We start from the raw sequence: 15,903 nt of genomic DNA, 5'->3' as shown, positions 1-15,903 counted from the left end.
AAAAGGGAAATAAATACATGAACCATATATTCAAACACTTGAATACTACCCTGCAAATTACTGAAGAAAGGACTACTGGTACATGCAAGAGCATGGACACATCTTGACTAGAAGGCTCCACTTATATTGTGCTCACCAGCAGATCCCATTAAGCTGTGGTCACAGAAATCAGAAGAGTGTTCACCGACGGCAAACAGACTGGAAGAGACATGAGAGTACTTTCTGGGATAATGGAAATGTTCTATATCTTGACAAAGATGCTGATTATATGAGTATATATGTCTGCCAAAACTCAGAATTGTACATTTGTGCGTTTCACTGTATGTAAATTTTACCTCAATTAAAAAAAACTGTAAGAGAAGACAAAAATATGAAGAACAAAGATTAAAAATATAGAGGGTCTTCAAGGATAACTGTCAAGTTCCATGTTGGGTATATAGGGGTTCATCATTCTATTCCGTTACTTTTGTATTTCAAATTTTGCATAATAAAAGTTTTTTAAAAGCAAAGGCAATAATGATGTATTAATACATTTATATTAATGTATTGTACAATGTATTATTATTATTATTATTATTTTAATATTTATTTATTTATTTGACAGACAGAGATCACAAGTAGGCAGAAAGACAGGCAGAGAGAGGAGGAAGCAGGCTCCCTGCGAAGCGGAGAGCCCGATGTGGGGCTCAATCCCAGGACCCTGGGCTCATGACCTGAGCCAAAGGCAGAGGCTTTAATCCACTGAGCCACCCAGGAGCCCCTGTACAATGTATTATTAATAAACAATAATGTCTTGTATATTTAAAATTTGCTGAGAGTAGATCTCAAGTGTTCTCACCACACACACACATACACAGTAACTGCAGAAGGTGATGGGCACGTTACTTAGTTGGATTGTGGTAATCATTTCACACTGTATACATATATCAAAAAAAACATGCTGCATACCTTAAAAATATCATTTTTATGTGTGAAAAATAAAGATCAAAAATAAAAATTTTAAATATCACAGTAAAAAAAAATAAGCTAAAATATTCATTTAACCTTTTCCTTATGGTATTTGGATACAAACCTACAAAATTCATTGCCAAATAAAATACAAAGTTATTAAAATAATAATTTTTTTAAAAAGGGAGCCTGCTCAGAAAAACAGTGCTTCAAGATTCCAAAGTTCTTATACCGTAAACCATGACTTCAATAATTTTATCTGGGAAGATTTTTTTTTTTTAAAGATTTTATTTATTTTATTTGAAAGACAGAGATTACAAGTAGGCAGAGAGGCAGGCAGAGAGAGAGAAGAGGAAGCAGGCTCCCTGCTGAGCAGAGAGCCTGATTCGGGGCTCGATCCCAGGACCCTGGGATCATGACCTGAGCCAAAGGCAGAGGCTTTAACCCACTGAGCCAGCCAGGCGCCCCATGGGAAGATTTTTTGAGCGATGATTATTTATTCATCTTGGAACCAAGTTAAATCCATATTCTTAAGTTAACCTTACCTTTCAGGCCAGGTTAGGGACTAAATCAGGAAGCCATTTAAAGCAGGTGTATCAAGAACCTTTCTTCGGTCCATAGTGTGTGTCTGCCAGAGTTCATCGGAGCCTCATGCATAGATGACTCAGAGCTACTGGTTGGGTGTTCTCTGGTCAGTGCTTCGCTGCCCGTATCCATATCCCCGGGGCAGAGGCTTTTCCTACAGAAGGCTGCTGCTCCGCCACGAGTGTATAGGGACAACAAGCACCCCCCTCATCTAAGCAACCCTGAACGAATACTTTTTGGGAGTTGATGTTTAAATGCTTAGGCCTCTCAACACCTGAGCAGGATGATTCCTTGGGTTTTACACAAGATTAAGCTCTCAGTGCCCACTGTGGTGGCTGATGGAGGAGTTCAGAGCGTGCTACCCCAAAGTATGCCAGTCTGGCCTATTCATTATTTTGAGTTAAAGGAGCTGAAAACTGGCAGATGCAAGAAGGCATTTTGACCTTCCCTTTTCTTTCTAAAAACACAAAATCAAACTCCCATGGAAAAGGGGTCCTCCCTGCACCGGAGGAAGGAAGGCATTCTCATCACCAGAGATGGAGAGCAGAGGCTAAGGGAGATCTTAATAAACCAACCTTGTTAAACTCACCCTTATGTTCCTAGTCACTGCTTCTAATTAGCTGTCCTAACCCAAACCCCACTGTCTTATCACATTTTCACAACTATTACTCTGTCCAACCTAGTGTGTAAGTGTTTGCTTTATCTGCTTCTTTGGGTCTTCATTTTTCAGATGAAGGTTTCTTTGCACAGGAAAAAATTACTAAATAAAAGCTGTATACTTTTCTCCTGTTGCTCTGTCTTATGTGAGTTAATCTTTGGGCCCACCTGGAGACCTTAAGAGTGCAGAGGAAAAATTGTACCTCCCCTACACTTGCTTAGTCACATACTCTAAGCTGTCTCCACGTTCCTCTATCCTGTCACCACTTAACACCAGTGTTCTCTGTTCCTCCCAAAGAACTATCTGTGCTTGGTGAGATGGGGAAGAAGGGGTTGGGGGGGGAGACAACATCAAAGAAAAAGGGTACAAAGAATGTTTAGAGCTATCTTAAGCACAAAGTCTATGGGTCTTAAGGACACAACCAGTGATTGGGTTAATAAAGAAAACTTAGAAAGTCTCTGCCTCCACCTTCTCTCTGTACATCTGCTTCGTCTTTCTTTTTCTGTTTCCCAGTCTTCGTGGCTACTCCCCAGTACCTTGCAAGATTATATACAGCATTGTGCAATAGCCCAGAGAGAAAAAGACACTGATCTTCTTTTTCTCACGTCCCCTGATGTCTCTTACTCTCTTTACTTCTCCCTCACCAGCCTCTTCCAGAACTCCCAGGGTAACAACTGTTCTGTTTGTGTCAGGTACCTACACCAGCACCAACCAACTGTAGAGATAAAGCCATGTCACAAGGTAGGAAAATGGTAGTACATTCAATCTAACAGAATGGGGGAAGGGACATTCCAGAAAATGGGTCCCAGTCCACATGACTGCCACCAAAAAGGTACTGGCAGACAACTCAACAGAATCAACCATGAGTCATGGATGTGTTCGAGAAACTGCTGAAAACACTGCACCTTCTTCACAGCAACACAGACATACTCATAATTATCAAATTGTGTGCAAATTTCAGGGCATTCATGAAACCCTTATAGTTCATTCTTAGGTCTAGTCTTAAAACTATATATGCACCGGATTTTTTAAATGTTTCAGGTTTTTCAAATATTGGTAGAAAATTTTTCAAATTTTAAATATTGAAAATGAAATTATATTCAAAGGTTTTTCAACCACAACAAATGCATGTAATGAAGTGTCAACTCTTTCTAGGGAGTATAACATGTAGAAGTCTATACATAACAGCCTTGACTAGGCTGAAGGGACTAACAAGTATCAACTGGTGTCTACTGTCACCAAATAAAGAAACACTGGAGTCCCTCACTTTTTTTTTTTTCCTTACTACACTAAAACTACTTTTCCATTATATATGCCCAACATGATAAGACACGTCGGGGATATGTGCCTAGCCCCTCAACGATTCAAATCATAACATATGAAATTACCTCATAAAGAGAGAAATAAAGTGAATCAAATAATTAGTAAGGTCTAGTCCATTGCTACTGATAATGGCCTAAAAAGAAAAAAATCTACACATGGCTCAAGTCAACAGTTTCTATTCAAAATACAGCTATAACTATATATAATTTTACTCAAAACAGCCAAAAGCAAACATATACAACAGACGAAAGCTATGGAAATAAAACCAGCAGTAAATCCTTAAAATCTACTATGCAACAGGTGTGATATAAATTAAAAATTAGATGCAAGCAGTCAGAAACCTATACCCTTCACTGGTCATTAGGAAGCAGTCAATGATATTAGTAGCACATCCTTAACCTCTAAAAGTATATAATGGAAGGAAATGACCACATTCTACCACAAAATGCTCTTATATTACAGGAAAAAACAGAATAATAGAAAACAAAGAACAATGGCTTAACAGAATTATATTTCTCATTTGCTCTTTGAATATATAAAAGGGGCTTCTGAATACAGTATTATAGCCATGTATCTTGATTTTACAATAGATCTTGTGGAAGTTTCATATATAAGAATTTGAAAACTCATAGTATTATCTTTACTGATACATTTCCTAGGCAATCTCCAAAAAAGAATCTAATTTCCTGAGTATCTGAATATATAAACTTGATGAAAGCTAGAATGATAAAACACCGCTGAGCCTGATTACAAACAATAAACTCTAAAAGATCAGATTCCTACACTATATTGAAATTTTTTGTATTAACTATCATTGGAAAATGTAAGAAAGTAATTATATAGGGTTAAAGAATTTTTCAAGCAGAGTCAACCACTGTACTATTTTTATAAACAATATTGAATCTACATTATTAAGGCCAGTACATAAAATCTAAAAATTAATGAGTTACTGTGTTTCACTTAGAAGTGTTTATACTTGAAAGACGTCAGAGAAAGTATTTTTTATATCACAAAGAAATATTATAGACTTTTTCATTCATGGATTAAGCATGAGTAGCTTTTATCATTCTCATGTGACCCTGAAGTTTCACAACAGGTACTAATTTGTAATTCTGGTTGAGTCACACATTTCACCTGGATACACTAAGAGACTGGTTGATGTTCCTGATTACTAAGTAGAAATAATCTTTGACAATGTGACATCTGCATTTTTTTCTGCTCATTCTTGAATGCAAGGTAACTTTCATAAAATATTTAAGACATAAGATTTTTTATTCTTTTTAACATATTTCACCTTTTTTTTTAATATGGGAAGTGACATATGACAGAATTTGCATATGTGTGGATTCACAAAGGAAGGCCCCTTTATGTCCCTCCTAAGAAAGTCAAGCGGTTTAATGGTAGCTCAGGAGAATGCAGAATTTCAGTATTATACATATGTACATCACCTTCTAGGAGGATATTCAGTAGGCAGAACTGACAATTAGTTCTGGGACTCAAACTGAAATTCTGCTATGAAATTCTAGTAAGATTTATTAAGTCAAAGTTAATATACATAAGTTACCTCACTAGAAAATGACAGAAAGCACTGTATTTCCTTTTTGGGTACTAAAATGATTACCTCATGCAAAGTTCAACTAAATTCTCTCACATAAAATATTCAGAACTGAATTACTTCTTTGTACAAATATTTCATGAGAGGAGTGACTTGAAGGGGAACTGAACGCAATGCATAATTGTAGTAAGTGTAGCTAAAAACATAAATGCCACCTTCTTATGTCCATATCAGGTAAAAGACCCTTAGACACATTTCACCACATTCCTTAGTTTCATCTTCAAACAAATATCCCAAATCACAAGTATACCCAAAGTTCACTGCCTAGACACACAGCAAGAAACAGAAATAAAAATAGATTTGTAAGTAGATAAGAAACTATTGTGTGCTACAGACTGTGATTACCTGGAGGTAGGAATTGCAGTTGGTTATTAGCTAATCGAAGATGACGTAAAGCTCTCAGACGACCAATTTCTGGGCAAACAATTTCTAAGGCATTGTCACTAAGATCCAAACACTGGAGTTTTACGAGGGATCCAATGGCTTCAAAGAGAAAAGAAAGGTTAAGGCAAGATTAATTTGACCCAAGTGTTATGACAAATCTTAAATGCAAGTACCACTAATTAAAATATCTTAATATCCCTGCTGCTGTTGTACAAATAGTAAAAACACAGGTCAAAGTATATTTTATAGGAGTGATAAGACTTCAACCTTGATATAAAATATGATAAGTTAAAAAGCACAAATAAAAATGTTACAGTGTAAAGCATTGCTTGAATAAATAAATAATGAAACGATATATAAGGTCTTTTTGTCTAACCAAAATTCTTAGCTGGATTTATTAAATTTAAAACTTAAAAGGATGCCTGGGTGGCTCAGTGAGTTGAGTGACCAACTTTTGATTTTGGCTCAGGTCAGGATCTCAGGGTTGTGGGACCGAGCCCTGTGTTGGGCTGCATACTTGGCAGGCAGTCAGCTTGAGAGTCTCTCTGTCCTTCTCCCTCTGCCCCTCCCCTGCACACATGCTTTCTCTAAAGTAAAATAAATAAATAAATCTTTATTTTATCTTCATGTTTTTATTTTTATTATGTTATATTAGACACCAAACAGTAAGTACAACATTAGTTTTTGATGTAGTATTTCATGATTCATTATTTACGTATAACACCCAGTACTCCATGCAATCTGTGCCCTCTTTAATACCCATCACCAGGTTAAGTCTTTTAAAGAAATTAGAATTTTAGGGTGCTTGGCTCGCTCAGTCTATAGAGCATGTGACTCTTGATTTCGGGATTATGAGTTTGAGCCCATACTGGGTGTACAAAATACTTAAAAATAATGAAAATAAATTAAAAAATAAAAATCTTTGAAATTTATCATTTTATTATTTACCTAACAATTTATCCAATAATAATTTACCTGTTATAACCATTTGACTTATTATTTATTTAATCAAAATTATTAACTGAACTTACTAATCTTTGAAACTAATAAATTAAAGATACTTTAAAAGTAAAATTCCCTAATATTCCAATCAAAATTTGTTCTACTATTATAAAGGAAAGCATAAACGATGGTTCCTCCTAACTAAAAACTGGAAGTGGACTTACCTTCTGGAACCACAACTATGTTATTTGAGTGAAGGTACCTGGGGTGAAAGAAGAAAAAAAAAAACAGTTGTTATCATCCAGTACTTTTGCAAGATAACCAATCTGTAAAATGCTCACTTAGAAATTTATCAAATAAAAAGGGATGAAAGCTTTCTATCATATTGTACTCTAAGTGCATGACACAAAACCTATGGTCATCACAGATAACTAATACCTCAAGAATGATATTTTATGCTGGAATTGCAAATATTAAACCTATTTACTGATCTGTTATTTTAAAATAAAAGCATGCATAACATATATTTTGAGGTATTTTTTAAACTCAAAAAACAAACTATCACTTTTTCTAGTTCATTTTAAAGTGTTCAGATTTTCAGAAAAACATGAATTGTGTCAAGAAAATCAACACTTATTACGTAAATAAAAATGCAACTTTCAATTTCTAAAGGACAACTTTACAAAATAAATCAAAACTATTTCCAGCTAATATACTGACTGAGAACCAAGAATGGAGAGATTAAATACTGACCATTTACAGTATCTATAAAAATACTCAACTGTCAAGCTACATAATTTATTTCACAGCAAAAGGAATCTCATAAACAAGAATCAAATTCTTTTCTTAAAAAAAAAAAAAGTTACCCCTGCTGACAAGTCCAGACAAGTCTAGTAAATAACTTTTCTCATGGAAGTATCTTTAGCACACTCTGGTGGAGACTTTATGCAAACAGCAGCAGCCGACTATTCAGAGCAGAAGTGACAACTGCAGATCACATAATAATTTTAAAATAAATTCGTATCACTGATTTTCAGACACAAGACCTAGATTTTTTTTATATTTTCAAATCTACCATTGTATTTGTTATATGTCATAAAAATGTCTATATGTCATAAATCAGTCTTCATAAAATATTTTTAAAAGAATTTTGAATTTTTTCTACATTTTTAAGTCTAACATCAAATGTTAAAATGTCACTAACACAAAATAAGAAAGATACAAAAGTAATACATTCACAATTATTTAATGCTGCATTAAATAGATTTTGTGTTGGTATTAACCTGCTGGTCCTAACACAATTTAAACAATTATTCCATTCCATCATATATTTTATTCCTTGTTTTGTGTACGTAAAATGATCTCACATTTTAAAATCAATATTCTTTAAGCATTAGTTTTAGGAAGGAATACCTAACTGCTTTATGAGATGACCCTAAAATTTCTTTGGTGCCAAAAGACCATATGTAAATAAATGGGCAAGCACACATGCATACATACACACCCATTTGCATTTGTCTCGCAAAAGTCAGGGTTCCTGGACACCAAAATAAAGAGACAACTCATTGTTCAGTTACCCACAAAATACTTGCCTAAACTCAAGTTCTACATATGCAAAACGACCTTAAAATGAATGCCCAACACCAAGGTGGACTCTAAGAAACTGGGTTTGTCTGGGTGGACAATGACAGGCAACTTTGAGAGAAGGAACACCAGAAGAGGTCTAGTTTGGGTGGTAAGGCAAGAAGGAAGGTTTTTGATGTGCAAATTAATTTTTAAAACTTCAATAATAACAAATTATTACATGTGAAAAAAAAAATGCCCAAATCAAAACATGAACTAAAAGTGTTCTCTGTTATGAATGAAACTTAAAAATGTATTTTGACACATTAAATTTACCTACATTAAAATGAAGATGCAGTCTACAGAAAGAATAGAATGTTCCCAACCCTAACTACAAAACATAGGTGTGCGGGACCACCCCTACCACGTGAAACACCATCTCAACTCAGGTTATCCTGATGTGCAAGTGATAATCATCACTGGTGGGATGGGTCCGAGAACAGGCTGTGAAGCTGGAAAGAGTGCACCTCAGTAGCCATGTGCCCAAGGGAGAATTACTCAACTTCTCCCTTTCATAATCTATAGAAGGAGAGAATAATACCAATAACATCAGGATATTGTTAAGGATTAAATGAATCAATAAATGTAAAGCTCTTAGAACAATCAGAGTACCATGAATGCCACTGTTATTGTTATTACAGTTGTGAGTCATCTATAATCAACGGTTTAGCAATTTTAAGTCACTTCTCTTTACTCATTTTTTGTAATTTCAAAGTAGTTGAAATGTTGGTGTTTCTAGGTGTAACTAGTTTTCATCATGATCTCCTATAGCGCAAGGAGTTTTCATTCACTGCTGGCAGGAATGCAAACAATACGGCCACACTGGAAAGTACTTTGGAAGTTTTTTAAAGAAAATTAGATATACAGGGGCGCCTGGGTGGATCTGTGGGTTAAAGCCTCTGCCTTCGGCTCAGGTCATCATCCCAGGGTCCTGGGATTGAGCCCCTGCATCGGGCTCTCTGCTCAGCAGGGAGCCTGCTTCCTCCTCTCTCTCTGCCTGCCTCTCTGCCTACTTGTGATCTCTGTCTGTCAAAAAATAAAATATTTTAAAAAATTAGACATACACATTTACTTAATAGTGATATGCCAATGTCAGTTTCTTACTTTTGACAAATGTATCATGAAATTTTAAGATGTTAACAATAGGAGAAACTGGGTGAGAGGGGTACTAGAACTCTGTACTCTCTTTACAACTTTTCTGTAAATATTAAATTGTTCCAAAATAAAGTTGACCTTTTTTTTAAATTAAAAGAACAGGGCTTTTATTTCTAGCCGTGATGGAATAATAGGGACCAGATTTACCTGGCCGCTATAAGCAACAGGAAAATTGGATAGAACATATGAAACAATCATTTATAGATAGAAAAAATAGGCAATTAGGATTATGTTACCTGAGAGAGAAGAAACAACGCAAGCCATATGTGTCCCTAGCTTTCTACCTGGAGGGAAACTGTGAACTGTGGAACATGAATGGGATCCCAAATAAAATATATTTAAGTCTGAGTTATGGAGACACAAGTCAGAATTTAGGGAAACTGAGGCAGCTGGAAGTTGTGGGGTAGTGGGGTGGAGTTCTGGAGGAGAGGATGCTACACGGAAAAAAGAAAAGAAAAAAAACTTTAAAAATTTAAGTAAGGACCCTTTAACTCATTGCTGAATTCTAAAATGCAGCCTAGGCAAAAAGTGACAGAAAACCTATCAGCTGAGTGGTCCAGAAATCATACAGGGCTAGAGGCATTTAAGTTACGAGCAGCAAGGATACCAGGCCCTTGTTGATTATCTGGCACATTCAAATCAGATCCTATAAAGGTCATGCCCTAGTAATAGGGCTAAACTAAGCCTAGAGTAGAGGTTACTCTTGACCTGTCCTAATGAAGTGTAAACGCAAGCCATGAAAGGATCAAACTAAATTGTAAATAACCTCATGCCAGAATAAAGCACACACACACAAAAAGAAAGACAACAAAGTCTAGAGACTCAGCAATGTAAAACTTGTAAGGTCCAGTGTCCAGTCAAAGAGTATTAGATATGCCAATAAATCAAGAAAATGTGACTGATAACAGTCAGTACCAGCATATACAAGAGAACACAGATGATAAAGTCAGCAAACAAGGAGACATAAGAACAAGTATAAGAAGTATATTCAGACATTTAAAGCAAAACAGAACACTGCAAGAGAAGTGTTAAAGTATGAAGAAGAAACAAACAGAACTTCTAGAGACCAAAAATATGATGAACAAAGTGAAAGCATCACTAGGTGGGGTTAACAGCAAATTAGAGACTGAAGACAGAGAAATAAAATTTGTCCATACTGAAACACATAGAAGAGAAAAAGACTGAAAAGAACTTGAAAAGAGTGTTGATGATTAAGTGAAAATATTAAATAATCTAACAAACATGTAAGAGTCCTGGAAACATGGACCAGAGAGAGGACTGTAGAAATAAATGTCTGATGAAATAATGTCAAAAAATTGCTAAATTTGATGAAAGCTATAAGGACAAAGCCAAGAAGCTCAACGAACATCAAGCACAAGACAAAAGAAAACTACAACGAGGTATATCAAAATCAAATCCCTGAAAAACAGTGTAAAAATAAAAACTGTCAAAGTAGTCTAAGGGAAAAAAAAAACACGTTACATGTAGGGGAACAAATAAAAGAACAATAGCAGATGTTGCTTCAGAACTATGGAAGCCAGAAGATAATGAACATCATAAAAGTGCTAGAAAAAAAAAATCAAGAATTCTAATTCCAGAAGACCAAAACAAAACTTCAAAACTAGGAAGATGAATGTAAAACAAAAAATATAAGACTTTCAGAGAAAAAGACTGATCTGAGATTTTTCTCACAGGAGAAAACCTTGAGGGCCTAAGGCTAGAAAAGGAGTTCTTAGAATTGACACTAAAAACATGATACATAAAAGCAAAAATTGACAAACTTGGACCTCATCAAAAGGTAAAACTGTTGCTGTCCAAAAAGAACTTCAAAGAAGATGAAAAGACAAATTACACATGGGGAGAAAATATTTGTAAACAACATATACAACAAAGAACTGGTTTCTATACTATTAAAAGCTCTTAAAACTCAAGACTAAAAATAAATCCAAATAGAAAACGAGTAACAGACACATGTCACTGAAGAAAAGATACAGATAAAGATGTTCAGTATCGTTAACCACTAGAGAAATATAAATGAGAGCCACAATGAGAAACTAGAACAATCACATCTTGGTCGGGGAGAATATTAAAAAAGTATAGCCAACCTTGAAAATTATTTGGCAATTTCTTAGGAAACTACAAATCCAGAGCAAAAGTGAAAGAGTAAGGACCTCCAAAAATTCTTTAACATAAAATCAACAAGAATATTGGCCAAAATGAAAGGCTTATGTACAAAACTCTGGAAATTAACCCAAGTGATACAGGGAGGATTTATTTAAGAAAAATGGCAAAACCTCAATAAGCACAGTGAGCTGTGAACTTTGGGGCATTTTCACTCACTCTCCAGCTCTGCAGAAGCATGGGGGAGGGGCAGGAAGCAAAAAGTCAAACAAAAAACCTAGTGATTAATCACTATCAATCAAAGTGAAAAGCAGTTCGGACAGGGCAGAACTAGGGTAGAGCTCACTCCCAGAAAACTGTCATCATTTGAATTGTTTCCTGGTACCTGAAAGAAGACCCCACTTGCAAAGCTGTTTTGAATTTGATCTGACTAGAAACTTACCTCTTCCCCAGTTCAAATAAATTATGAGCAATTGTTTCACTTCACAGCCACCTGAGCCAATAGACAGCAGGTGGAGCAAACAATAGGCAACCAAAAACTTTAAATGGAAAAGTTGGGTAAGATGTGCATAGGAGCTCTGAAAAGCTCTGGTGTATTTCTGGAAATCTAGAAGGTCTAAGGCAGGTCCAGAAATGTGCAAATGCTCGGGGAAGAATTGAAAATACCCTAAGCAATCACCTCTGCTGAACTTGAGGCTCCTACGTGAGCAGGTGAAGGCTAAGGTGAAGTTGTTAAATGTCGGCTGAGAGGTGGAGGCCTACCACCATACAAGAACAAAGCTCCTCAGCAAAGACTGGGAGACTTACTGGATTCAGGCAGCTAAGGAAATCTCTGCCTAATCATTAGCTGACCACTAAGGTAACTGAGAAGATACTTTAAAAATAGTAATAAAAAAGAAAAGGAAAAGAAAGGAGAGAACTCTTTCCACTCATTCCCAGGTCAATATTACCTGGATACCAAAACCAAGACATCTCGAGACCACAGACCCATTTCCCTCATGAATACAGAAGCGAAATTCCTCAACAATATACTACTAAGCCAAATCCAGCAAATATAAAAAGTATTATATTCCACGACCAAATGGGATTTACCCCCACTGATACAAGGTTGGTTCATTCAACATATAAGCATCAATCAATGTATTGCACTGTATTAACAGAATAAAGAAAAAAATGTCATCTCAATAGATGAGAAAAAGACCATTTGACAAAATCAAACACCTTTTTGTGAGAAAAACTCTCAAGGAACAAGTAGTAGAAGGGAATTTCCTCAATTACATAGAGAGTACCTATGAAAACTCTATAGCTATCATCACACTGAATGGCAAAAGACTGCAAGCTTTCCTCCTAACATTAGGCGGGAACAACACAAAGATATCTGGTCTCACCATTTTTATTCAACATTCTATGTTATAGTCAAGGAAATTAAGCAAGAAAAAGAAATAATAGGGTTACAGATTGGAAAGTAAAAAATAAAGCTATTGGGGTGCCTGGATGGCTCAGTCAGTTGAGCATCTGCCTTCAGCTCAGGTCATGATCTCAGGGTCCTGGGACTAAGCCCCACGTCAGTTCCCTCACAGGGAACTCACTTTTCCCTCTTCCTCTCCCTTCTCCTTCTCCTCCCTGCTCATGCTATCTCTCTCTTTCTCAAGTAAATAAGATCTTTTTTTTTTTTTTAAAGATTTTATTTATTTATTTGACAGACAAGAGATCACAAGTAGGCAGAGAGGCAGGCAGAGAGAGAGGAGGAAGCAGGCTCCCCAGAGCAGGGAGCCCGACGCGGGGCTTGATCCCAGGACCCTGAGATCATGACCTGAGCCAAAGGCAGAGGCTTAACCCACTGAGCCACCCAGGCGCCCCAATAAATAAGATCTTAAAAAAAAAAAAAAACTATCTTCATTGACAGATGACATGATCTTGTATACAGAAAATCCTAAGGAATATGCCAAAAAAAAAAAAAAAGAGTTAATGAGTTAATAAATGAATTCAGCAAGGTTGAAGAATAAAAGATCTCTCTCTCTGTCAAATAAATAAATAAATAAATAAAAATCTTAAAAAAAATTAAAAAGAAAATGAAAAGATAAACCACAGAATGGGAGAAAATATTTGAAAAGCATGTATCTGATAAAATATCAAATATATAAAGCATTCAAATGTATAGATTATATACCTCAAATATATAAATCAAACATATAAAGCACTCAAATATATAAAGAACTCATAACTCAATAAAAAATACTATTTATTTTATTTATTTACTTATTTTTTAAAGATTTCATTTATTTATTTGACGGAGATCACAAGCAGGCAGAGAGGCAGGCAGAAAGAGAGGAGGGAAGCAGGCTCCCTGCTGAGCAGAGAGTCCGATGCGGGGCTCAATGCAGGGTTCGATCCCAGGACCCTGAGATCATGACCTGAGCTGAAGGCAGAGGCTTTAACCCATTGAGCCACCCAGGCGCCCCCCAAAAATATAATTTTAGAATGGAAAACAGAATTGAATGGACATTTCTCCAAAGAAATATACAAAGAGTAAACCCATAAAAAGACATCATTAGTCAGAAAAATACAAATCAAAATTATGGTACTAATTCATACTTACTAGGATGACTATCATCAAAAGGAGAGAAAATAACAAATGATGAAAATGTGGAGAAATTAGGATCCTCATTTATTATTGGTGGACTTGTAAAATGATGCATCTTTTTGGAAAACAGTTTGGCAGTTCCTCAAAAGGAACTTAAACAGAGTTTACCACTACAATTCCACTCCTAGGAATAAACCCTAAGAACTAAAAATACATAAACTCCTACATGAATGTCACACTTGCATTATTCAGCATAGCCAAAATGTGTGAACAACTCAAATGTCTATCAACTAAAGACTGGATAAACACAAAACATGGTATATCCACACAATGGAATGTTATACATCCATTAAAAAAAAAAAAGAATGAATTCTGAAATATGCTGCGACATAGATGAAGCCTGAAACCATGCTATGTTAAAGCAAGAAGACCTAAAAAGCCACATACTATGTGATTCCATTTACATGAAACATCCCAGACAAGCACAGCCATAAAAATAGAAAGCAGATTATTGGTCACCAAGGAGTTATTAGGGATTGAAGAAAGGGAGGAATGAATGCTAAATGGGTTTCTTTTGAGGTGATGAAAATGTTCCAAAATTAGATAGTACTAATGGTTGCTCAACCTTATGATTATACTAAACACCACTGAATTGTATACTTAGAACGGAGAATTTTATAGTATGTGAATTATATTTCAACAACAACAAAATGAAACATGTAATTACCATATGACTCAGCAACAGTCATCTTAGTCATTTATCTCAGAGAAATGAAAACTTAGTCACAAAAAAACATGTATACAAATGCACCAAGCGACATTATTTATTACAGATAAAAATAAAACCACCAATATGTCCTTCAATGGGTAAATGATTGAAGAATCTGCTTATGTCCATACCATGAAATAGAATTCAGCAAAAAAATGACAAAATGACAGAGATAGAAAACAGAGTAGTAGTTGCCAAGGTTTGGGGGACCACAGGAAATGTGATTATAAAAGGGTAGCTCAAGCAATCCTTGCAGTGATGAAAATACTCTCTCTATCTTAACTATGATAGTGATTATACAAATCTACACATGTGATAAAACCGCACGCATGTGCACACACACACACACACACACACACACAGACACACACACGAGTACACAGAAAATGAACACTGGATAAGGATAACACCAGTGTCAATCTTCTGGTGCTGATCTTATACTACATGTATACAAGACGTGAACAGAGGTGGAAACTAGAAGGGTACACAGGATCTTGCTGTATTATTTCATAATTACATGTGGATCCAACTTTATCTCAAAGTGAAATGATCTCAAATTTTTAAAAAGATGGAGAAGTAAAGCCTTTATTCAGTTAAACCAAATCTGAGAGAATAATACAGGAATTAATATGAAAGACAACCTTTCTCATTTTAAGTTTCTTTAAATAAACAATCTAAATTCAAAGTTAAAATAATGACTTTGGCCAGTTATCAGTTTAGTCTGTCAGCTCCAAATCTACCTTCTATGACTGGTCTAATGTTAGGTTGTCAAAAGAGGGCACTGGAGTGACTCTGCCAGATGACAGCAGCAGGAAGGCCCTCCCTTCTGGGGCCAGTTGCCCTTCAATTGTTTATTTAGCACAGGAGCCAAAGCCCAGAAGCGCTCACCTCAGCAGCCCTCTTGGAAAACCTCAAGCCACATTCTCACACTATGAGCTCCCACCCAGCTCTGTAGTAGTTCTTGGCTACACCGTCAGGCCACCCTCTCCCCATCCAGCAAAGTACTGCTACAGACCAGCTTTGACCAGCCTCAGGCAACAGTCTTACCACCCTGTGGCCACTTCTGTGGTAGTCCTGCTCACACTTCAGGCAACTGCCTCCCCACTAGTCAGCCAGCTTCTACAAACTAGCTCCAGACTACCAAAGCCTTCCTGCAACAGTGAGCTGGTATCACGGAGCAGCTCTAGCCTAAAACA

The 15,903-nt window shown here is 36.0% G+C and overlaps 1 protein-coding gene across 4 annotated transcripts in view; it reads right to left on the bottom strand.

Moving 5' to 3' along the window:
• LRRC28 (leucine rich repeat containing 28) overlaps positions 1 to 15,903 on the bottom strand; it is a 158,029-nt gene that overhangs the window by 118,117 nt on the left and 24,009 nt on the right. For all 4 annotated transcript variants that reach the window (XM_032342176.1, XM_032342178.1, XM_032342177.1 and 1 more), the window contains 2 exons: positions 6,680 to 6,717; positions 5,475 to 5,612 (listed from right to left, as the gene is read on the bottom strand). In XM_032342176.1, coding sequence (XP_032198067.1) covers positions 5,475 to 5,612; positions 6,680 to 6,717 — 176 coding nt within the window. The remainder of the gene's footprint in view (positions 1 to 5,474; positions 5,613 to 6,679; positions 6,718 to 15,903) is intronic.

This window comes from Mustela erminea, chromosome 5 (assembly GCF_009829155.1).
Source record: "Mustela erminea isolate mMusErm1 chromosome 5, mMusErm1.Pri, whole genome shotgun sequence".
In the NCBI taxonomy this organism is placed as follows: domain Eukaryota; kingdom Metazoa; phylum Chordata; class Mammalia; order Carnivora; family Mustelidae; genus Mustela; species Mustela erminea.
This window is presented reverse-complemented; position numbering and strand designations above follow the sequence as displayed.